Here is a 23277-nt window from a genome sequence, read left to right on the forward strand (position 1 = left end):
TTTCCCATCTCCTCAAATGGAGGAGACAACAGTTAAGCAAAGTCCTCCATTCCCTACTGGAGGAGACAACTGAAGCAGATTGTCCATCCCCTACTGGAGGAGACAACTGAAACAGATTGTCCATCCCCTACTGGAAGAGACAAATGAAACCAGTCTTCCACCCCCTACTGGAGGTGACAACTGAGACAAGTCCTCCATCTCCTACTAGAAGAGACAACTGAAACAAGTCGTCCATCCCCTACTGGAGGAGACAACTGAAACAGATTGTCCATCCTCTACTGGAGGAGACAACTGAAACAGATTGTCCATCCCCTACTGGAGGAGACAACTGAAACAGATTGTCCATCCCCTACTGGAAGAGACAAATGAAACCAGTCTTCCACCCCCTACTGGAGGTGACAACTGAGACAAGTCCTCCATCTCCTACTGGAAGAGACAACTGAAACAAGTCGTCCATCCCCTACTGGAGTAGACAACTGAAACAGATTGTCCATCCTCTACTGGAGGAGACAACTGAAACAGATTGTCCATCCCCTACTGGTGGAGACAACTGGAGCAAGTCATCCTTACCCTACTGGAGGAGGGACAACTGTAATGAGATATACATGCCATACTGGAGGAGACAAATGAAAGAAGTCATCCATCCCCTGCTGGAGGAGACAATTATAGCAAATCCTCCATCCTCTACTGGAGGAGACAACTGAAACTAGTCATCCATCCCCTACTGGAGGAAACAAGGAAGTCCTCCATCACCTCCTGGAGACAAGTCCCTCCATCCCCTACTGGAGTAGATGTATGCGTCCAATTATAGAAAGTCCTCTATCCCCTGCTGGAGAAGACTTTTAAGCAAGCTGGAATTACACATATTTATCCAACAAAAACAAATCAGGGACACTCACATGCTACGTCACAGGACGTAGATATCACACAAAAAAACAAGTCTACTGTAAGAGCAGCAACCTCATTTATTGCATACAATATAACACAGGTAACAAACAATACATTGGGCAGACAAAACGCTCTGTCATGGAACACTTCCAAGGTTACTTCTATAACATTACAAGTGCCAACAGAGATGACACCATTGGTGACCATTTCAATTCAGCAAACCACAAGGGCCTAGAAGACGTCAACGAATTCATACATGCCCCCCCCCCCCCACAAGGAGGAACCTCAGACTCCGCAAAGAGTCGAACTGGATCCACAGCTCCTACTGGTCTTAATATCGTGGACAACACGTCCTGGTAGCATCAACTTTACTTTCTGCACCTCAATCATCTCTTATCCTAGAAGTGTTCACTGAACGACTCGCCTCCACTCCCTGAATCTGAGTCATCAGTACGAGTTGTGGCAGCACCTTTGTTTTGTCCATCATCAGTTTCCTAAGAATGGAAATAAAGAAATACAAATTTATTGCATTTATTTTCACTAGCTTTTGTTTATTGCACCTTTGATTAATAGAAACACTGAAATGCCAAACGCTTATGACTCATTGATCCTTTAAAACAATGAGCATCCACACTTTGTAGTATACCCTAGGTTGTTGTGTACTTGAATGAATATGTCATGCTCCTTGCCAAGGGTGACAGAAAATGTTTAACTTACCATCTCAGTTTCACTTTCTTCATCATCGTCCTCCAATTCTCCCTCAGACACGTCATTCATGGTGCCCTCATTCTCATCAGCATTGCTTACAGACTGAGACAAAATCTCCTCTCCCTGAAAGACATATCTTTATGTTTGAAATATGATGGGCTAGTTTTAGCTCCGAGGGCATTGAAGGAGCAGTATTCTTGTGACAGCCGTAAAAAAATTTGAAAAGAAATTTTACGTGAATTTGATTGTGTAATACATAGGTATTATACTCCATTATCACTGTTTAAATCTATGTTTTTATTATAAATGTCATTAGATGGTTGCTGTGTCGAAGCTCGAGACCACAAATCCAGACCTTTTGTGCCAGCGATAATCAACGAATGCAATGTGGTGACAAATTGAACCTACTTGGAGATCTCTATTCTTTAGATTGCCAACCCAGAAAGCTTCTGAGCAGTTGTTGACGGTTAGCATGGCTTTCACACGATAGACGAATGCCTCAAGACAGCGTTTCATAGCAGGTACTTGATTGGTCAGAGACACATCCTTCACTGTCTGCAAATGATTTAAACTTTTCATCAACACAAATTGAATAATGAGGAAGACCAAATTTCAATATTGTGAGTTAAACTGAAAAATAAACATTTTGCCCAAATCCAATTTTGCAGATCTGGAGAGTTAATCCTGTCTCCAAAGGGTTAAATGAGCTATATTCACTTACCTTAGAATGACTACAAATGTGATGAAGAGTCCTTGTACTCAATTGAAGATTCTTAAGTAAGCCTTGCACATCTGCGCAATGTGTCTTGAATACGCTGTCGAGAAGGGGCATCCCATTGCGCAGGAAAATCTCAATCAGCTGGCGGCCATACTGAAACAGTGGTCACAAACATAATCATTTTCTACAAGGTATGTCTATAGGGAGTTGAATCCGAGGCAGAAGTTTTAATTTCAATTCTAAAATGCCTTCAAAGCAGTGAATGATATTTATCATAACCCAGGATGGCCTTAGTTAAGTTACCAAGACCCCCATGAACACAGAATGAGGCTTAGGATTTTCCCTTTGAAATGATGTTGATGACTTATTACAAGTATATTAGTCTAAAAATACCCAGAAGCAAACTTTGATTTGCCCAATTTAGTTTACCAGCAAGAATTCACTCACCTTGAGGACTGACATGAGGTTGGACCTTCCATCAAATACCTGAAATAGACAAGGAGGAAATAATCTGAAGTGTCCTAAGTGGCAGTTACTGTAGGCTCTTACCGGTACTTAACCGGTGCGATAGAGTAGCAGAATGAAATGGATTTATAACTTTGTTCCGATAAAACGGAGCAAATCCGTTGAACGTACCTTGATGAGAGTAACCAGGATGTGGAAGACTCGCACACCCATATTCCATATGAGTAGCTTCTCAATCTTGACCTGAAGCAACAAAAGAATGACAAGTTCACATGTATTCAATTTGAATGAATCGCAATAGTCATTTTGATAGGCAACATGCCACAGCTAAACAGGAATCATATCATGTGTCCTTCCTTATAAGATGTGTGTATGACAAACATTTGAAGATCGGCAACCAAGTAGTTGAGGACTTCTGTTTCGGGGGCCAAGTAATATGAGATTCGACAAATTCACAACAGATAATGTACACTGCACTTTGTTATAGACTCGCCTACTCTTGAGTCTCCGGCGAAAGCGCAAGAGAACCATCATGACAAAACTTACTTCAGCCTTATTTGCTGTTTTGACACTGTCAATGGCCTTGACACAGTCGACTAGTTCGCTTAGCAATGTCCTGTAGTAGACAGCATATGAGTGTCTGGTCAGGGTCGAGTAGGTTTCTGAAGAGCCGTTCTTCTCACAGTTCTCAAGTTCCCGCATTCCGACAGATGCTATGTTCTCGATGCACTCTAATTTGGAATCCGAGTGAAGCAGGTACATCCTAAGGATAAAGGACAAAATAATAGAGTTGGTTTCCCCTGGGTCTCCAGTTTCTTTCTTCATTGCATTCCTAATCCCCTTATATTGTTTATAGAACTAATAAAAGCCCCAGCTGACACTCAATTCAGTGCTTTATTTTTGCTCATCAAGTCGACACTAAGCTTGCAAGTAAATTTCAATCATTAGTAGACTAACCTAATTAGTGTTCCTAATTGCTCGTTGAACTCTGCACCCTTTTCTCTCTCACCGTCAGCACCTAACCATTCCTGCTGGAGAAAACCCTTGCACAGGAGAGCTGAAATGAAAAATCACTTAGTATTACACTGCAAATCTACTTTGCTGAAATACCAAACTAAGGCCACGACAGGATGCATATCAATGTACAATGTAGATTTAAATCATTCGATATACTGAATACTGTTATGACTGCTTTGCCCAGCCTATCTTTATCGAGCAAGTGGAACTGATCAACCTTTGGCGTGGCACTTCACTTTAACTACCAACTCGGCTTTTTATACCCAGGCGGGGGTTTGATACTCACTTATTTTTTCTTCACATTCAGCTGCACCACATCGATCAGAGGTGACCTCCAAGAGTTTGAGTAACGTGACGGCACCTCGAATGTTAGGAATCTTGTTCGAGAATCTCTCAAAGTACATGAACGTCTGCCTGAAAATCAATTTCTTATTGAAGCCTGATTCCACGACAGCAGTTTACTGATGCTGTTTTGCCTCTTTCATAGGCTTCGTGGTCTGTCACAATTGCCAAGTCAATAACTTTTAATAAATTCATCCAAAGCCCGTGAAAGCCAGTTTCCCATGCAGGCTGATGCAGTGAAATCAGATTTTTACAGTGGCTGGTTTGCCTGCAGGGTAGGTGCTCAATGATGCCTGGTTGACTGATAAGTTTTTCGACATTGCATTTGATGTTGTCGATGACCAGAAATAGGAATGACATATGTCTTTCTCCACTTACTTGACTAGCTGTTTGAACGAGCTCTGTGTTGACGAATTCTTGTATCGCGCGGCTAAGATGGAGTAGGCTTCCTTTAGCAGTGGCATGTTCTCATTCACTGTGAAACCATTCCTGAAATAACCATGCTCGTGTGTAAGAACTTGGGTACTGTTCATCTCCGCACAACCACCCATGTCTGACTGAATATCCACCTGGCCAGTGAGATAAACATTTGCTAATAAACATGTGAAGCAGGCTTATTGTACACGCACCCCCCAACTAAATGTACTTCTCAAGAGATACCAGATAGGTAGCAGCCATTTTGAATGAATGATTTTTTGATTCTGTAAGAAATTCTCTGATCACTCACCATGACAATACTGAAAGAATCGTCTGAAACAGAAGGCGCATACATGAGCCCATGTACAGCGCCATCTCTGATCTGCTCCCTGGACCATCAACAACCCCGTCATTTCTAACCAGTAATTCCTGGAAAGGTCAGAACAAGAGCTCAAACATAGAATCTCTTATCATCAAAGAACTGTGTTTTTACTTGTTATTTCAACATTTTGTGGGAAGTTGTGCACATTTTCTTAGCCATCCTCCAGGGGCTGGCCCAGCATCATTGCCCGCCACTCCTCATTCAACCATGAGCTGCTCACCTCAAAAAATGCTGTTGTAGTTTCAAGTTGATCACAGAGTGTAGCCAGGAGCTTCACACCACCCTGGATGATGGCAACAGTTCCAAATGAGTCCAATTGGGTGAAGCAATGGTCCTTGCTTGACTTGGTCTGGAAGAGAGGAATTGGATGACATGGGTGTCATGCCCTGAAAACCGACAGCAACATCGTACTTATGGGTCTCTGTACTAAGATTGAATCGAGGAGGAGATCTGAATGAGCTGATTTATCTTGATGATAAATTGTGACTAGGCTAGGCTAACAACTGATTGCCAAAGCAGAAGAAGTACTGTCTGAACTCTTAAAACTTCAAGATAAGTTTTAGGTGTCTATAAACTCCTATAACTTCTAGATAAGTTTTAAATGCCTTTCACAACTTACTTTTAAGAAGGTCCGCCTCTTGGGGGCAGATGTCAGGAGCGCATGGTCTAGCTTCTCGCTCAGATCAACAAGTAGGTACTCAAGTTGCTCAGGCTGGAGTCTCTGGCTATTGATGCCATACTGCATAAAAAGGGATGATAAGTACAGTGAACAGATATTTCAATTTTTATTTCCAGCTTAAATTTACACAGCCTTGTTGGCCCAATCATCCAAGACTTGTTCTCGTTCAATTTTTCATCGGAAGAATTACTTATCTGTATTCTCAGCAGAATTTTCCACCTCAACTTTTTAAATGACATATCTTCAAATTGTAAACTTTTTATGACATGCGTATCAGGTGTGCCCCCGCCCCCCTTCCCAGCCAAGTTAAGCATATCATGTATTTCTACACTTCACCTTTTCAAGGAAATTCTCATCTAAGGAGTCTGTGACAATGGAATTTTCCTTCAGCATATTGAATACACTGATATCTAACTCCCTGAAGCAGAAAAGCATTGAAACTGAGAACATAAAAAGATGGTTTAAAGCTGACAGGTCAAATCGTGAAAATTCCAGAAATCAAACGGTTGCGATCTTAATTCAACATGTTTCAAAGAAAAAGGAGCCTGCTTTCTACCTGAAGTAATTCTTGTACTGATTCAGAACAATGGTACTCTTGGCATCAGGTTTCTGAGTGCTAGCCATTGTCTTGTTCACAGCCTGTGACTCCTACAACGGAAGAGAAAAAAGCCATGATGGAGGCACTTCAATCTTTCCATTCCAGCTATCAAATTTAGCACAAAGTGAGAGGAAAAAGTATGAAATATGCCTGAAGTTGGAAATTTGACATCCCTGTGTGATAGGGGATGATTTGTCTGGGCATACCTTATCTAACTGTGTCGAATCCTTACTGTTGTTCTCATCATCATCACTACCGTCCTTATCCCCAGCCTTTTTCCTGAAACACACAAGAGACATTACTGTTGTCTGTCACATGAATCGGGCTTGCTTTCCATGGTTTTTCTTTCTTTCAGACTCTTTTAAAATATATTCCGTCAGATTCTGTTGACCACAAAACTTCAACAATCACCAATTTTTTGAAGATTTTGCACAGATGCCCATGCATTTAAGTTCCATCTAGAAAGGGGTTGGAAAATTACCTTTTTCTTCCTTTGGGCTTCTTTTTACCGCCAACAGCAGTGACTGCAGGAGCACTGACCTCTTCATAGAAAGAAGCAGCAGTGGGCTGGAAGTTGGGGGTGGCTAGATCAAGGGAGAAACGGAACTAATCAGCACATCGTTCCTTGTTAACTCTTTCACTGCCAGATATTTTTTCGATAAATACCCCTAGTTTGCCAGGAATTGCTGTATTTTGACCATTTTTGTGAAATAAAAATGAAATAGAAATAAAGAAGATATACCAATGAAACATGTCTTATTTTCTTTGTCTATGCTTCCTCTTCATGAAACAATTCAATAATACTTTCTTTCTGAGTGGTATACATTGAAACATTCATCTGGACAAAGGGTAACTTTGCACTTTACACAAAAGTAGCGAGAATCGCGCCTTTTTCCCTTTTTTTGACATACTCTACATTTCTTCTGCTTATGCTTCTTTCCCTCCCCAGCAGGGAACATAGCCTTCTTGTGGACTTTAAACCCACCAATGAGCCTACCTTGGGGGTCATGAATGGGTGCTCTACGGGGTGGTTGGGGTGCTGGAGGGGGGTTCTCATCATCTGAGCTGGACGGCATTTCCTCATCAGTTTTGCATAATTCTTTGATTATTGATAGCTGAAAGTCCAGTAATGACAACTTGTCATTTGGGTTATTGTCATTGTAAATGACATGGGCATTGTGTAAGGACAGTTCTAACAAATATAATACAAGTTTCTTGGTCCACTTGATTGTTTTTCTCACAGAGGGGTAGTACGAAAGCATCTGGTCAATGCGGTCAACCCCATTCATATTCTCATTATAATCTATGACACACACAGGTTTGTTCACATTGGTACGAGCGCCACCCCTTCCCCTGATCTGAATTTCTCTCATTGCATTGTCATGCTTTGTACTTATAACTCTCACAGTTCGATTGTCCTGCCAAGCCATTATAAGGCAACGTCCATTGTCTCTGGCAATAGTATCTCCTTTCTGAAGAGCGTGTCCACGAGTCCCAGCTTCACGAATCTCCAGTGGCTCTCCACGGTTTTTCCTCAGTGTACCAACAACATAGGTGTTCCTATCAAGTAATGTTTCACTCAGAGCAACTGAATTATAAAAGTTATCCATATAGAGTGAGAAGAAGTGTCCCAGTAGTCTGCCACAAAGAGCCATTACTATCTCCCGAAGTGTGTTTCGAGTTCCATCATAGATCTGCAAGTTCCAGCAGTACGCTGTATGAGAGTCTGCAAGGATGTAACTCTTTATACCGTACTTGATTGGTTTCATAGGGTTATAAACCCTGAATGCTAGCCTCCCTTTCCAACGGAGCATACCTTCGTCTATGGATATGTGCTCATTCGGAGTGTAATAAGCACGAAACTTAGGAAGTAATGCGTCCAGGACAGGCCTTATTTTATAAAGCTTGTCTGCGTTGTCAGCAGGCATCGCTGCATTATCGTTGAAATGCAGGAACTTCATCAACAGCTGAAACCTGTTTCTAGACATAGTGTTATTGAAGAATGGGGTGGCGAGCACTTCATCAGTAGACCAGAACATAGATAACTCAGGCTTTTTCGTGATACCAGTCAGCATGAGCAACCCGAGTAGTTTTTTCAACTCATCCATAGTCATAGCATCCCACTTTCGAACTCGTGAATGAGGGGAGGGAATAGCATTCAGACCAGTGAAGTATTGATCTGCATACCTGTTTGTTTCATTTACGATACCTTCCAAGACATCGTCATCAAAAAACAGGCGGAAATGATCGAGTGGGTTATTCCCTAGGTTGCGTGCAGGCCCTCTAGGCCCAGGGTTCCCGTCACAGGGCTGCACCACTGGCTGACGTCCAGCAGGCCCAAATGGATTAGGGGGAAGAACTTGTGGTCTCCCTCTGCCTCTCCTGGCTCTTGCAGGTCCTCCACGATTCTGTTGGCCCCGGGCATGATTTGGTTGACCTCTACCTCGATTTTGTTGACCTTGGGCCCCTCTCCCCCTTCCTTGGTTCCCTCGTCGACCTCTACCTCGTCTACGTCCCCTGCCCTGTCCCCTAGGAGTAGCAACTGGTGCTAGAGGCCCACCATCACTATCTGAATCACCTGAGGCATTCCCTGCATCACTCCCGGAAGTGTCCATGCGGGCTGGACTATGGCCATGGCGTGCCCTTATTCTAGCACCACGGCGTACAGCCCCACGACCCCTAGCTGCATTAGTAGTAGTACTAGGCCCTGGTAAAGGTTCATTATCAACAGTGCTACCATCGTCACTATGTATATCTATATCTAAATCAGGCCTATTACTGCCGAGAGCATCGCCACTTTCACTGTCACTTTGATACACAGGCACATAGTCATTGTCTCTACCATTATCGTTATCAGAGTCAACATCTGGGCCACCAAAATCGCCATCAACAGACTCAACAGCTCTCTCACCTGTATCAAGGCCTTCCTCAACATCACAATCATATTCAGTGTCTGAATCATCGCCAAAAGGATCGCTTTCCGAACCAGAATCAGCGCAAATCTCAGCGACTTCTTCCACAGTGAAAGTTTTCCCTCTCCTGCCCGCCATTTTTGGCCAATGACGTCGCCTCGTAATGCTTACGCACACTTTCGATCGTCTGCTTGATGCCACATGAGTCATACATTGATTCTATGAGCTCAAATCGCCACGCCATCTGCTATAAGACCTTGAACTAAAAAAACGTTGATCGACGTCCTTTGGCAGTCAAGTGATTTATAGCAAAAACGTCGAACGACGTCCTTTGGCAGTCAAAGAGTTAAGCAAAAGGTCGTAAATGTCTATCTTTTCACAGCAAGTGATGCGAGTCACCTTTAAACAACATCATAATGCAATACAAATTTGATATTAATTGTGTATCAATCATAAGGTATGCTCACCTGCTAGGCACTTTTCCAGGACTTTTCTGAGTTCTGAGATATTCTGGAGCCGTATATTGACTTTCAGTCTCATCTCAGGATCTGGTTGGTTGGCAAAGGCATTCACAGTCTGTAATTGAAAGAGTTGACCTACTAATACATATACAACAATGTTTTTTTTAAGATTTGAAAAAAGTGAGTGAATAAACTCCGAAATTGACTATGCGTTCGGATTAGAGGTGGTCTGGTCTGGTCATCTTTGGTCCTTGAAGATGGAGCTCAAGTGTATCACACAATACATTAATATTTTAGCAATTTTATTTTTGCAAATCTCCATTGTTCGCGAAACTTGTGGAATAAAACACTCAAGAAAATTTGGTGGTTTTCGGCATTAATCTTACCTCTAACATCCAGTTGATAGCAAAGATCACACTAGCACAGATCACTTCCTTCTCTTGCTGGCTCAATGATTCCATCTTGTCGCTCAGGAGACTCTGTGGCATGATAATAGGACAACCCAAGGTCGCCTCAATTGGCTCAAGGTCACCACTATTGAGCCTGATTTGACTGAGGCGAAGCAGACGATAGATTGGAGCCAGGCATTGGGGAGAGCCAATACTGAAAGAGGACATGGCACGACACGATATTAGCTGACGACAGATCAGAGCCAGGCATTGGGAACAGCCGACACTGAAGGCAAAATGAGCAAATCACTTGACAGACTTATGAGAGGGAGGAATGCATGTATCCTCAAGTATCTACAACCATGGGTAGAGAAACTTATGTTACAGACCAGGGCAGGGCTGGGATAGGGCTTACCTGTTTTTGTCCTTTCCCTTCTCCATACTTGCCACTACAAGTGGTACCAGGTTGACTGCAATAGGATCTTCTATCTCATTATCCAGTGCGAACCTGTATTCTGTAGGCACAATACATTCACTGAAAATAGAAATGGGAGAAAATTGCTATAGATAATATGGCTTGGGAACATGTATAATGAGGAGACTTATTCAAACCATGAAATTAACCAGTTTTAAAAGTCAAGAAATTCATCATTGTAACAGTCGATTCAATTAACACCCCTCCCTTTTTTCATCAACTGGCGTCAGAATGACGTCATTTTTTACACAAAGATATCAATCTATAGTCCCCTTTTAAATTCTCCAATCGTAGACCTAACAAGAGGCCCAAGGGCCTGGCGCTCAGCTGAAATACATGGGTTAATGCAGGGGTACATGTTTATTGATATTTCATTCAACCATGAGAATGCGGCCTCTTGAGGTCTACAGCCAATGGCTTAAAATGGCAATTGGCAAAGTTGGTGTTAGTGTTAATTTTGGGAAAGTGTTGTAGTTCTTGAGCAGCCCTGAGAATGCATCATTTCCACAAACAAGGCTGTCTACCCTAAGATTACGCCTAATGTTCGTGTTGATCATAGCGTCATTCTGAAATATTGTCTTGTTGCTACATATAAGCCCCAAAATTTTTACAAAATTAACACCAAGACCAACTTTGAAGTCACGCAATGTGTCATAAATGGCTCCAGACTGATTTCACTGTCACAAGCCACACTCGCCAGACACTTTCCTTTATAGACACCTTTGCAAACACCATCATATCCAGCAAATACATTGTTTGGGGTTCTAACATTACCATGTACTAGTAATGTGACTAACATTACTACGTACTAGTAATGTGAACTGATTGGGGGTTGCAGAGAGGGCTTGTTTTGGTTTTTGTTACAATATTGAAACTGTTGATAGGTTCTTAAGCGCTGTTAAGAGGTTTGAATGAGTGGGAAGTCAGTCATTGAGACAAGATTTTATAAAAGAACTAGTTTTATTCAATATTGTGAAAAAGTTAAAAATGGTGATATCCTGGCCAGCAGGCAATTACAGTATGTACATAAATGATTGCAGTCAAAAGAAAAATAAACGGATTTAAGAACACAGGGCTCTTGGCATGTGAGTTGGACTAGAAATTGTTGAATTTGCATACTGTAACCCGGAAAATATTTGCGGCTGGTTATTTTCGCGGATTTGTAAAAAATCAATGAAAAACTTATATTTTGCGCTGATAAATTTTGCGAACACGAGATTGCTCTTCAGTTAACAAGAAAGAAAGATTATATTTCGCGCTGGTTATTTTTGCAGATTACTACCATGCGCAAAATCAGCAAAATTAAACAGCTCGCGAAAATTTCCAGGGTTACAGTAATTACATGTAGCAGAAAATTTTGTTAAAACTGTGGTTGCTTAAATTTTGAGATGATCTATTTATACATGAACACAATATAGGATACGTAAAATAAACTTAGAACATAATGAAACAATATACATATGTAGGTACATTATGACCAAAATTACAAACAATTACAAATATCTAGATTTTGCATCTGGTTATGCATGCGTATGAATTCATAATCATGTACATGTATGTGTTCATACGCATGTGTAACTTAATGGATCATAAGGACGTATTTGCGTCACAGTCCTTAGGAAAACATTAACATAACTTTGTATGTGATGAAATTAGTACAAGAATTAACAGAAATTACAATGTTTATATGCAAGATCATGTTATCTCTCCTGGGATAAAACTTCTGAAATGATCCCTATATCTATGAACATAAAGGATGCATAAAATAAACTTAGAACATAGAAAATAATACCTTCTTAAGAAGTATAAACAAACAATTACAAATGTCTACATTTTGTATCTGGTTAATATGCATGAGTATTAATGCATTCATAATCATACACGTATTTGTCTTATTTATTTGCATTTGTAAGAGTATACATAATGTGGATGTTTTTGCGGCACGGTCTTTAGACAATGTTAGAAGGGTACTGAAAATGAACATTTATGTAACTTAGTATGCAATCAAATCAGTATAAGATTTGTAAGAAATTACAATGTTTCATGATAATAAAAGGCTAAACACAATAGACTTTCAATTAGGAACATTCTGCTTGTATTCAAATTATAACTAAATAAATGCTTTTCGTTTCCAAAACTGAATGAAATTACTGCACAACCCGAAGGGCGCTTTTAGTGCTGGTTTACATATCATGTCAAACTGTGGTGCACCATTTTCTGGGAGGCTTTACCATAGGCCTGGATCATGTGCATTTGAAAATGAATTATGCAGTTTGACGAATTGGGTTCAAAATTTTAGAACAAGTCTGTCCACATTGTATGTTACTGATGGGATAGTTTCTAAATTCAAAATGAATTCCTCAATGTCGTCAGTCGTGACATCATTAGTTATGACTAGTCCCTCTTTCAGCAGAAAGTCAATCATGATCTGGTCTAGACCTGTGACAGCGATTCTTTCCTTGTCCTCTGCCATTAAGAGCAATTTTACCCGAATGTTTTGTGTTAACATTTTGGTTAACTGGCGCATGTCACAATTTCCACACTTTGTGGTGTGGTGGTCGGTTGTTGGCACAACATGTTTACAAGACAAGCATGCCTTTCTCATTGTTACAGAAACTTGCTGAACTGTGGCATTCTTCACTGTTGTGTTGGTGTCATCGAGATGTTGTTCCTCAATTATATCTTGTGATATATCAATCACCGTTATGTCAGTATGAACTTTGATAGCAGTTTCCGGGGTGGTTGTTAATGAGTTTTGGTCATTTGGTCATTTGGTCACTATTTCGAGTTTTGGTCGAAATAGTATACGGACAATTCACTGAACTGGTAGGTTTTTTCATTTTCAACCATAGGTATCAACTTTTCCCATAATGTTAACTTGGCACATCCGGTGTCATCTGCAACAAGTATGACTTTTGCATTTAGGCTTTGTCCTCGAACATCTTTGAGGCAGGTGTCTTCAAGTACTTTCACCACCTTCGCTGTGATGTTGAGCTGAAATATAATGACAATTAGTTGTTAGACATGAATGATGCCAAAGTGTCACAGGGTCATTTTGTTGGTAAGAGAAATGTTGTTCTTTATAGTTGTTGTGAGTGGAATGCTTTATTGCCTATCTGATTATAGTACATGTATGTGTGATGCATGATGGCATCTGAATTTATTTCAAGAATACACATACACTGAACATTGTGCAATGTATTCTATAGTGGGAATTAGGAGTCTGAAAGGTTGGTGTTTCATGTTGAAACTGTTGCTCTAAGTGGGAAATGGTTCTTGTCATGTTTAGCACTTCTAGTTTTCCAGTACGTAGATTATGCAGGAGGTGCTCTTCATCTTGATCAAGTACTTCACTATAAGTAGTACTAGCCTACATGTGGTATTGAGAAGTTATTAATTCATATATTGATTGGGTAATACATTAACTCAGCACCTACCCTTTGAGAAATCCTTTGGTTGTTCAGGGAGTTGAGCTTGATAGTGGGTGTGACTTTAACTTTCGGGGCTTTTGGTTTAAAGTTTAGAGGTTGCGTTTCAATAGACATTCTTGTTTGGTAGGTCACTTTTAAGTCATTTACTGAATCGTCTTTAAAACCTTTTGTAAGGGCAGCATCCCTCAGTTTGACTGGGCTTCTGCAAATGAAAGGAAAATGATGTAGACTTTATGTTATTGACATTAGAATGAGATTTGTAAGCACAAGTTAAAGCTATTGAATACTTGCTAACTTCCAAGTATTTGGGAGGTAAGCAATGGAGAATAATTTTTGGAGTTTGCCTGGAGAAATGTCCATAGTCAGGTTGCAAATCTAAAACAGTGGAGATAACATGGTGAATAATCAAATTGTTCCATGTCTATATATTAAGGACACCCTTGGGACTGGCAAATGGTGTCCTTAATTGAGAGGTGTCCTGATCACGGAGGTCAAATTCAATGGAAATGACCAATTTGGGACCAAAAGCAGTGTCCTTTATAGAGAGGTGTCCGCTAAGGGAGGTTCCACTGTATATGCATGCATGAAGAGAAGAATTAGCAAGGGTTAGGGTTGTATGTCGTCTAAACATAGGTAGGTGGACTTCACACAATACTAGTGCCTATAGCCAACCCTTAAATATGCAGGTGTACTTGGTAACAAGGTACCATATAGCACTTTATATCTATAGACTTCACAATGATGACACAGACATCAGCGTGTTCTTGTATGTCGTCTAAACATAGGTAGGTGGACTTCACACAATACTAAATGACAATGAGGTAGCCTACCATAAAGCAGGATGTCCTAGATATGCAGGTGTACTTGATTATAAGGTACCATGGAGCAGGTTATCTCAATGGACTTGACAATGATGACAGAGAGTTCGTGCAATTATCGCCAAATATTTTAATGGACAGGAGATGCAAAATAACGTTACAACGTAAATGGCGATAATATGCACCTTCAGCAGCAGGGTGTCCTCAATATCCAGGTGTAGGCCTAGGCCTATTCACAATGAATTCCACCAATACTACGCCACTAGTCACCCATTACACAGCTACTACCACATCAGAACCGTATGTACGTATAGCTACATACACGGCATGCACACCGCCAGCAGCCAGCCACACTGAGAAATCATTCATGCATTGGCCATCCGATGCGTTATTTCACGACCACTTCTCTGTCAAAATTCTCAAAAACAGGAGTACATTGCAATGACAATAACACTGCCACTTAGTCATGTACACTACAGTTACAATCAGTGCAACAATTTCGAGAAATCTTTGTTTACACTGTGTCCCTAACCATGAAAGCATAATGTCGTTTTGGCCGAAGTGCACCCGGCCCGCCATCTTCTCGGATTGCAACGACCTCATTCTAACGATGAAATTTCCACTTTAGCCGAGAAAATCTTACGGGATCGCAAGCCAAAAATTACAGCATATTGCTACGTAACGAATCTATGAGATTCATACTACAATATTACATTTCAAATAACAGTTCTCATGGCCAATGACAGTAAGAACATCAAGGGAAATATAGCGATATAAAACCCTCTTACCTTCACACAGCTGACCATGCTGCCAGATAACGGCGTGAGCTGGCGTCGTGCCAATGCGGCACTACTTTCCTTCAATGTGCGCTCCCAAGCTGTTATTTCGTGCAGAAAATGACAATAGAAACACACCAAATAGCTTTAGATCATTTATCGTTTATTACTAACACAATAACACGCATCTTACTCGAACGTACTGAAAGACCTATATCTTCTACCTGGGCTCACCTACCACATATCAATCCGCTTCCTCTGCACAATCCGGGAAAAGTTCAGAATTTAGACAGGTTTCCAAATTCGAACAGTTCAACGTTAAATTATAGAAACTACATCGCATTTCCGAACGTGTCCAATTTCTGACATTTCCCGACGTTTACGTCACTGGAATTTCTGAGGGAATGCCTCGAACCGCGAAATTCAAAACAGCTGGCAATGTGCCAACTTACACTTTTGCCCAATTACTGCCAACTGGTCACATAAATCAAAATAAATCTATTTTATATCAAAACCTGATTGTTATGCAGACCTCTTCAACTTTTTTTCAAGCTTCGAACTCCTGGCATAAAGCGACAAAAAATATTTTTGTAATTTACGCTTTTTGCCCCCTGGTGGGCTGAATTAGAGTCAAACCGGGCTAAATTTTTCTGTCAGCAGCATTTCAAAGGCTATTCTTCCCACTTGTTAAATTTGAAGTGCCTAGGCCTTACGGTTACAAAATGCCCAAAATGTCCACAGATGGATGGATGGATGGATGGCAGGAAGGACAGACGCCACTCGAATAGCTATTTGACTAGCTCTGCTGACTTTCGTCAGCTGAGCTAAAAACACTTACGGAGGATTTGTGCCTCGGATCATGTCGACAATGTAATGCGTCTCAAAATCTTCAATTGCCCAATTTCCAATCCATGACTGTAACACAAATGAAAGAGTTTACTTTTTTTAGCATTTAGCATTTTGACAACTCTGATACAGTATTGTCAGGAGGCACATTTGAGGGAGCCGCATTAGAGAGGAATACTGGCCAAAAAATAGTTGCTTGACCAACAGTAGCCTGACCAAACAGTAGCCTGACCAAAAGGCTATGGGGCTCTGTAACGAAACTCTCTACGTCCGCCATTTTTGTACCAAAAAAGGCATGACTGTCTAGTGTACATCTCAAAAACTCCCAACACAGAAGAAGAAGGAGCCGTGGGGGTCTTGTGGCTAAGGTCTTCGATATCTACATTCACCTACCTCTACTTTTGGATTAAGAGACCCCTCCTGCATAATGAGAGAAAGTTCATCCAGGAAAAGTGCATGCACCTCGGGCATCTTAGCACAGCTAGCCTGGGCTAGCTTCAGCAAGTTGATCACTTGGGTGTATGCTTCTTCATTGATAGACTGCTCTCCATCAGCATCTGACTCATCTATAGAGGATTCAGGTCTGAAATAATTATATTCATATCTTTCAAGATTTGATAAAAATTATTCAATCACTCCAATGATATTGAGTTTTTACATTACTCTTTTCACAGTATTATCTACCGTCTCAAAGTGCTTTACAATCGCAAACATATTACTCAGTCTATCAAGGAACTTTCCTGGAGAACCAAGGGCAGCCACAATCTAACACACGCAAGGACATTTCAGGCCAGTTGAGAGTTACAAAGTGGCACTGGCCACTGACGCTCAAACATTCTGCCACCGCACTCCCCTGTTTCTCGAGTAAGACAAATACTGGTGGGGAAGAACACAAAATTATTATACATTAAGTTTGAGACGAATGTGCCTTTACCTGACGCGAGCTAAACTCTTGACCACCATGATCGTACCAATAACACCCATTCGCTTGTACCTGGTGGCCAAAAAGATGAAGATGGCAAAAATCTGAATTCCAACATTCGACATTTTATCAGTAATTCTTTAAACAGTCTAGTGCAATTTTTGAAGATCTTCCCTGATTCTTCCGTTCAATGACATCAGTTGAAGAACTATAACACTGCATCTCATTACAGAAGTGGCAATCCACATTTACTGGGGGATGTCAGGTTGCATGTTGCTATTAAGCACTCTTTTTTGTTCACCTCACCATTCCAACAAAAAAAGGCACTGGAATATAACTTGGGGCACAAGTTTTGTCTGTTCCTATTGAGCCGTCCACCACTAGCCAGAAAGCAGACGCCACTGTCTAATGTTGAGACGAGGAGCAACAAACTTTCTGAAGTAGAAGGGTAATCATGCTTTAGTTCACTTACTTTGGATTGATATTAGAGAGCTGTTTTCTTAAAATGATGAACATGTCATCCTGAAGTAAAAAGGGTTGAGGCTGGTGAAAACATTCAATGTCAGAGGGCATTACCCTAAATGTATGAGCAGTCTGCTTCCAAATCAGCTTTTATATAATTGATTTTTACGAATTTCGTATGATTTAGGCCTGTTTCTTGGTGGATCTTGTATGCGATTTTCATGAAACATCTTCTGAAAGGAACAAATGAAATATCTGAGATCTTTCAGTATGTATGAGCTAGTTTACCTGTAGAATGCCTCCCTCCTCTTGGTTCCTGAAGCCAAGTATACTCAATGTTGAATAAAGCTTTCTTATCTGAGATAGGGTAAGGTTATCCATGTAGTCAAGAAAACCCTAGAAAACAAGAACGATTACCACTACACTTACCGGTATATTATGATACTTACTACAGAGTGATATAATGTACAAACGAAAAGCAGTTTACATTTGTTCCCCACCCTTATCCAGAAACCAAAGTGTGCACTTTCTGTGCAAGACTTGGCCATGTTCATCTCTCCAATACCACTGGCCAAAACAGGACAAGTGACAACTCATACTATCAAGGATCCAATCCAAACACAAAAAAATCAGCTACATGTATGAAGTTACCTTTACAAACACTGCAAATGGGTGCATCTTCTCAAACTGTGACTCTACAAGATCAGCCAAGATATCGATCGAGGAGTCCGTCTCTCCCGGGTTACGGCGACCGATGTGGGTTACCAGATTACCGATAATCTCCTGGAAATAAGAATGCTACGATAAAATACGGTCCAGTCCAGTTTCTTTGTCAAACCAATCTCATCAGTGCTTAAACTGAACAGTCTCTGAGATGCCAATACTGACTGTTTTCAATTTGGATCAGTCGATCCTGCAGAAATCACCCAATTCCTTCCTCCCCACAAGGCAGTCCCACCCCTGTTAGCCTGTTAGAATCACAATAATAAAATGATCATAATAAAATGTCCAATGACAATCTGTTCTTACCTGTCTGCAATATGCATCAAACGAGATGAAAGCATGTTTGTACATGGCACAGGCAAAACCTCGCACAATACATTCAGGAGATCGCAGAAGAGCTTCGGCTATAGAAAGGATGGAGGCAAAGTGTTCTCGTAAGATCTGCAAACAAAATTGACACAATTAATGAGATTTTTAATAGATCTTCTACAAAATGACTGCCTAGTCGAAGAATTTAAATTTCCTTAGCATGAATAATGAAATGTTAACAGTTTCAATACTTGTTTGATAAAAAATCTTTGAACGAATTCTGAAGTCTCTGTATAAAATCAGGACACGGGAAACAACTGTTTCGTGAGTTGATTGATGTTCACAGTCAGATTGGATATTTGAACCTGCCTTGATCACAGTCAGATTGGATATTTGAACCTGTCTTGATCAGATATTTAAAATCAAACATCCACTTTATAAAGGGATGTCTCACCTGTGAATAGGAGTTGAAAGCAGCCTGCAAGAGCACCTCAGTGAACAGTCCTGACCTGACTTTATTTCGGAAGAGTGGCTCGATCACCTTTGTCCTCTGAGCAAACGAGTGGAGAATCAGAAGTGCAAATACATCGATCACTTGGTGGCCTCCTGCTGTGTTGACCTCTGTGATCACCTTGAACCAAACAATACGAATTAAACCTTGTCTGGCAGAAAACATTTCAAGTTTTTGACCAAACCAAGTTTTTAAGTGGATAACTAGGTCAGCAGATGATACTACATGCAAATTTATCTAGTCAAGCTTCCAAGTGCCATTCCCACAGGAGAAATCCCATGAGTTTCAAGGTGCACACCTACTGAAAGGATTGCAAATATGCATTGTTTCACCTTGGTCTGGAGAAAAACTGGTGTAATCCGTGCATGTTTTCTGTGCTTCTCCACAAAATAGCATAGAAAGACTCTGTGGTCTTGAAGACAGAGACTAACCTTGATCCAAGCATCCGCAACACTTTTCTGGAACCTGATTGACGATTTTATGGCGTCAAGAGTCAATGCCTCAATCGATCTATTCTCCTTCCCAACCGCCCCACGAGAAGCCCTCGCGCCTGCTGGGGTCGACGAGGAACTGGGGAAAAAACTTGGGGAGAAATCAAGGTTCTTTCTCAAACCAGTTATCACCTGAAAGAAATAATCAACAAATCAGAAAATTAACTCAGACTTTTTGGGCATCATGGTACATATCATCAAGCAAAATGTGGGATTGCAGCTTTTTTATGGTCTTATCACAGAAAATGGATATTATTGTTAGTGTAAGCCTAAAATATTTGTGGCAGAACAAACAAGTGCACGGAATTGCAAGACTAGAGTGCAAATCTTGAATAAATGAACACTGGTACATAGGCCAGTATCAACAGCATGCAACAACTGCCATGCAGTCAACTTGGAATACTCTGGACTGATACTTTCATCTGGGGCATCTTGGTTGTTGACCGACTGCATCAGGAACTTGACAGCTACTGGTAACGCATCTTGATCAATTGAGGGCAGGCTCTGGAGGACAGATGTACGCACTTCAGCCAGGACGTCAGATTTGAGGTATAAATTAGATAAAGCATCGAGGATAGGCACTGTCAGCTCACTGTTCTCACTCAATAAGTTCCTGGAAATAATGGGAAAGATGACACAGAATTATTGAGTAGCAGGTGGGAAATGAGGTAGCAGTAAAGTAGGCCTATTTGGGGCAACTATGATAATGACCTAAAACTTGGTAAATTCCCCCTTCCTCTGAACTCTGTTACTTGTCAATGGTCATGTTAGCATCAAATATGCCCTGATCAAGTTATAAATTATTCAAGACTGGTCCCTCCTTTGGTTTCTGGGGCAAGAGCTATTCTGGGAGCAGCTTTAGAGCAACCTTCAAGTTTCACTGAGAAAATACCATCAGAATGTTACTTACTTCAACTGCGTGCCAACATCAGCATGGTCTTTGTCCTCGACGATCTCAGGAAGGCACCCGATGATTTCTCTCTGCACCTCCAGCGATGTCACCTCAACCATCTCAAAGATTTTGGTCACCAGATCCTGCAGAGTATAACAGATACTGAAGATTAGTCAGAGACAGTTCTTTGAATGGGACAGGAGCTATGGCGCCTGTTTAAGTGACCAATATCTGCCGTAATGAAACCTTGTCTTCTTTGAATCAATCGACTTCCCAATATGCATTGCTTATTTTCACCTGGGTATGCAACAATGCAGTAGCCTAATGACAATCAGCGTCAAGAAGCATACAGCCGTAGTTTTGGCAGGTACCCCCCTATCAACATTCAGTTCTTAATTCACGAATTCTTCAATACGTGTCACGATGTTACATACCTGAGAATTTACTACGTTACCTAACCACCTCAGTTGATTCATGACCAGATGTGACATACTGATGTTCGTACAATCCCCTTGGCTGAATATAGCACTGAAATGAAGACAAACATCAAACAATTTTCTTCTTTTATGAATGCAAGAATAAATGATATTATATGATACTGTCCTTGTTAAAAGCCAAGAAATCTACAGAACGTTTTCAAGGCACTGCAAACCACTATATTTTCTTCGATCCAAACTTTTACGTAAATATTTTTCCCAGAGTTTACGCAAATTTCTGCAAACAGATTGATTCTCAAATGTTAAGTAAACTGTTTTGTACTTACTCTTCATCCTTGTCTGTCTCGACAAGTTTTTCAAGGAGGATGTTGATCAGTTTAGGTTGCAATTCATCCAGGCCCAGCAACAATCTGATCAGACTGTCCTGCTGACGACCATGGGCACTGCAAGGAAATAAAGAGTAACTTAGAGGAAAATATAACTTATAATTTTGTCCAGGTTCTTTTACGTTTTATCTTATTCTTGCCACTGCAGTACTCCTTATGGAATTATTGAAGAAAAAGTGGCAATCAGTACTGCTTGACAAAATCCACGACCAAACACAGGATATACTGATGTGTTGTCAGTCCTTCTCCTGGTATCAAAGAAATAGACCATGCTTACCTGGCCTCACATTCTACAGAAGTTACCATGGACATCAAACTCCACTTGAACCTGAAGAAAATAACGAGATGAATACGTTTTGCGATCTTTTTTGAAGGGACTTCATTGAAAGATTTCATTTGGACATTTGCCCATAACATCCAGATGGCTCGAGCAATTAGCTTTAAATCTGTCTGACTCATAGTTCCTTATAAGTCCAGTACCAAAGGGTAGCCAATATAAAAAAAGGTGTTTATTTATAGACTTTAGCAGAGAGAGCTGGAGTTGCAAGAGAGGTGCTGTCACAGGCAGCTTAGGACCTCACTGTCTGGAGAGATGTTATTATGCAGATGACATGGACATGTCAAGTTAGGAGAGAGTGAGTGGAGCGACTTTAGGAACCCTGCTCTTATTTGCACATCTACCTACCTAACAGGGCTATCAATATGCTTCTGTAAGCCTTCCATGAACTCCTCCACAACTTCTTCATAGTCAATTTCTTTCTTGAGTGCCGAGCTGACTTTCCTTTGGAACACAGCTTGACTCGCACCTGAAATATAAAGTTCTAGATGTCAATCACTCCTCATCATCACTACTCACCTTAATGGCAATACTATTAATTTGGAACAACATATGGAAAATTGACCACTTTTGTCTAATTTTGCTGCTTTTCGCGTGGTTGCATTCATAACTGAAGTTCATCATTTGATGAGAAAATAAATGTTTCATGTCAATGTCATTGAAAAATCCAACCCATGGCCACATACTTATTTCATTGGGTCTGTTCCCAGCTTTCAAGATGACACCTGCTTCTTTTATGACAGTTCCAAATGTAGAATTGTCCACGAGCGCTATGTCACCTCCTCCAGTAGGCCTAGCATCCTTCTTCTTCTTGCTCTGAGCACCTGAAGAAGAACGTTTCATAAGAAGATCTATCAAAGTCATCTTTTGTACATAATTTTACAACATTCATTTCATTTTCAACTTCATACCTGTCTTAACCATTCCATCCCCTGATTTTCTTTTCATAACTGGCATTCTTGACTCTTTCTCCTATTTTCCTTTCCTGCAAGAGTAACATTTGCATGTTAGTGCAAGTCAAGTGTAACTGACATGTGCGGTACGGTATTTATGGCACATCCTGCACAACCTGACTTTCTGAACAAGTGTCTTCTTTCATGTCTTTCCTACTATCACCATCAGTATTATCTATTTATTGACTTTGATGAAAATATTGTTGGTCATGAAACATCTAGCCCTAGGTCCCCTAGGCCCCTAGGCCCCTAGGCCTAGGCACTTTTTGTCTTTGAGCAAGGCACTTAACCCTAGTACGTGTACTTGCTTCTCTCCACCAAGGTCGAGTAAATGGGTACCTAGCTATCAGGTTGGCACACTATAAATGTTAGTCCTGAACGTTGTATAGCTCGAGCTCAGACCTGTAATACTCCCAGAGAGTAGAGCTTGAACTACGAATGTACAGGCCAATAGCTAGGGGTAAGAATGTGAAGCGCTTTGAGCGACCGAAAATAGTTTGAGTTGGATTTAGCGCCATATAACCTAATTATT

The 23277-nt window shown here is 40.8% G+C and overlaps 1 protein-coding gene and 1 long non-coding RNA gene across 2 annotated transcripts; both read right to left on the bottom strand.

Moving 5' to 3' along the window:
* Window positions 1-966: 966 nt before the first annotated feature.
* LOC135490586 (Fanconi anemia group D2 protein-like) lies at window positions 967-23277 on the bottom strand. Its single transcript, XM_064775788.1, has 38 exons — window positions 23085-23277; window positions 22704-22777; window positions 22479-22616; window positions 22141-22261; window positions 21733-21783; window positions 21396-21512; window positions 21067-21160; window positions 20651-20775; window positions 20166-20353; window positions 19681-19877; window positions 19193-19369; window positions 18736-18870; window positions 18358-18489; window positions 17995-18102; window positions 17717-17766; window positions 17257-17316; window positions 16716-16905; window positions 16315-16391; window positions 10392-10511; window positions 9974-10190; window positions 9594-9702; window positions 6696-6798; window positions 6421-6493; window positions 6173-6264; window positions 5953-6034; window positions 5557-5676; window positions 5158-5286; window positions 4866-4984; window positions 4517-4627; window positions 4083-4210; window positions 3737-3836; window positions 3326-3542; window positions 2951-3022; window positions 2762-2800; window positions 2318-2467; window positions 2005-2151; window positions 1606-1719; window positions 967-1382 (listed from the first exon to the last, which is right to left on the bottom strand). The coding sequence occupies exons 2-38, from the start codon at window positions 22747-22749 to the stop codon at window positions 1287-1289; spliced, it is 4344 nt and encodes a 1447-aa protein (XP_064631858.1). The 5' UTR covers window positions 22750-22777; window positions 23085-23277; the 3' UTR covers window positions 967-1286.
* On the bottom strand, window positions 12027-15962 carry LOC135490587 (uncharacterized). Its single transcript, XR_010447739.1, has 3 exons — window positions 15489-15962; window positions 13889-14084; window positions 12027-13445 (listed from the first exon to the last, which is right to left on the bottom strand). It is a non-coding gene; the product is annotated as an uncharacterized LOC135490587 (long non-coding RNA).

The sequence above is a fragment of the Lineus longissimus genome, chromosome 7 (assembly GCF_910592395.1).
Source record: "Lineus longissimus chromosome 7, tnLinLong1.2, whole genome shotgun sequence".
NCBI lineage: Eukaryota > Metazoa > Nemertea > Pilidiophora > Heteronemertea > Lineidae > Lineus > Lineus longissimus.

Bases quoted from the DNA above. Each gene is read 5' to 3' on its own strand.
- LOC135490586 (XM_064775788.1), bottom strand. From the start codon at position 22,749: ATGCCAGTTATGAAAAGAAAATCAGGGGATGGAATGGTTAAGACAG. The intron at 6,035-6,172 runs GTAGAAAGCAGG...TTTCTGCTTCAG, and splicing joins CAGTACAAGAATTACTTCAG to GGAGTTAGATATCAGTGTAT. The intron at 4,985-5,157 runs GTGAGCAGCTCA...TGACCTTTCCAG, and splicing joins CTACAACAGCATTTTTTGAG to GAATTACTGGTTAGAAATGA.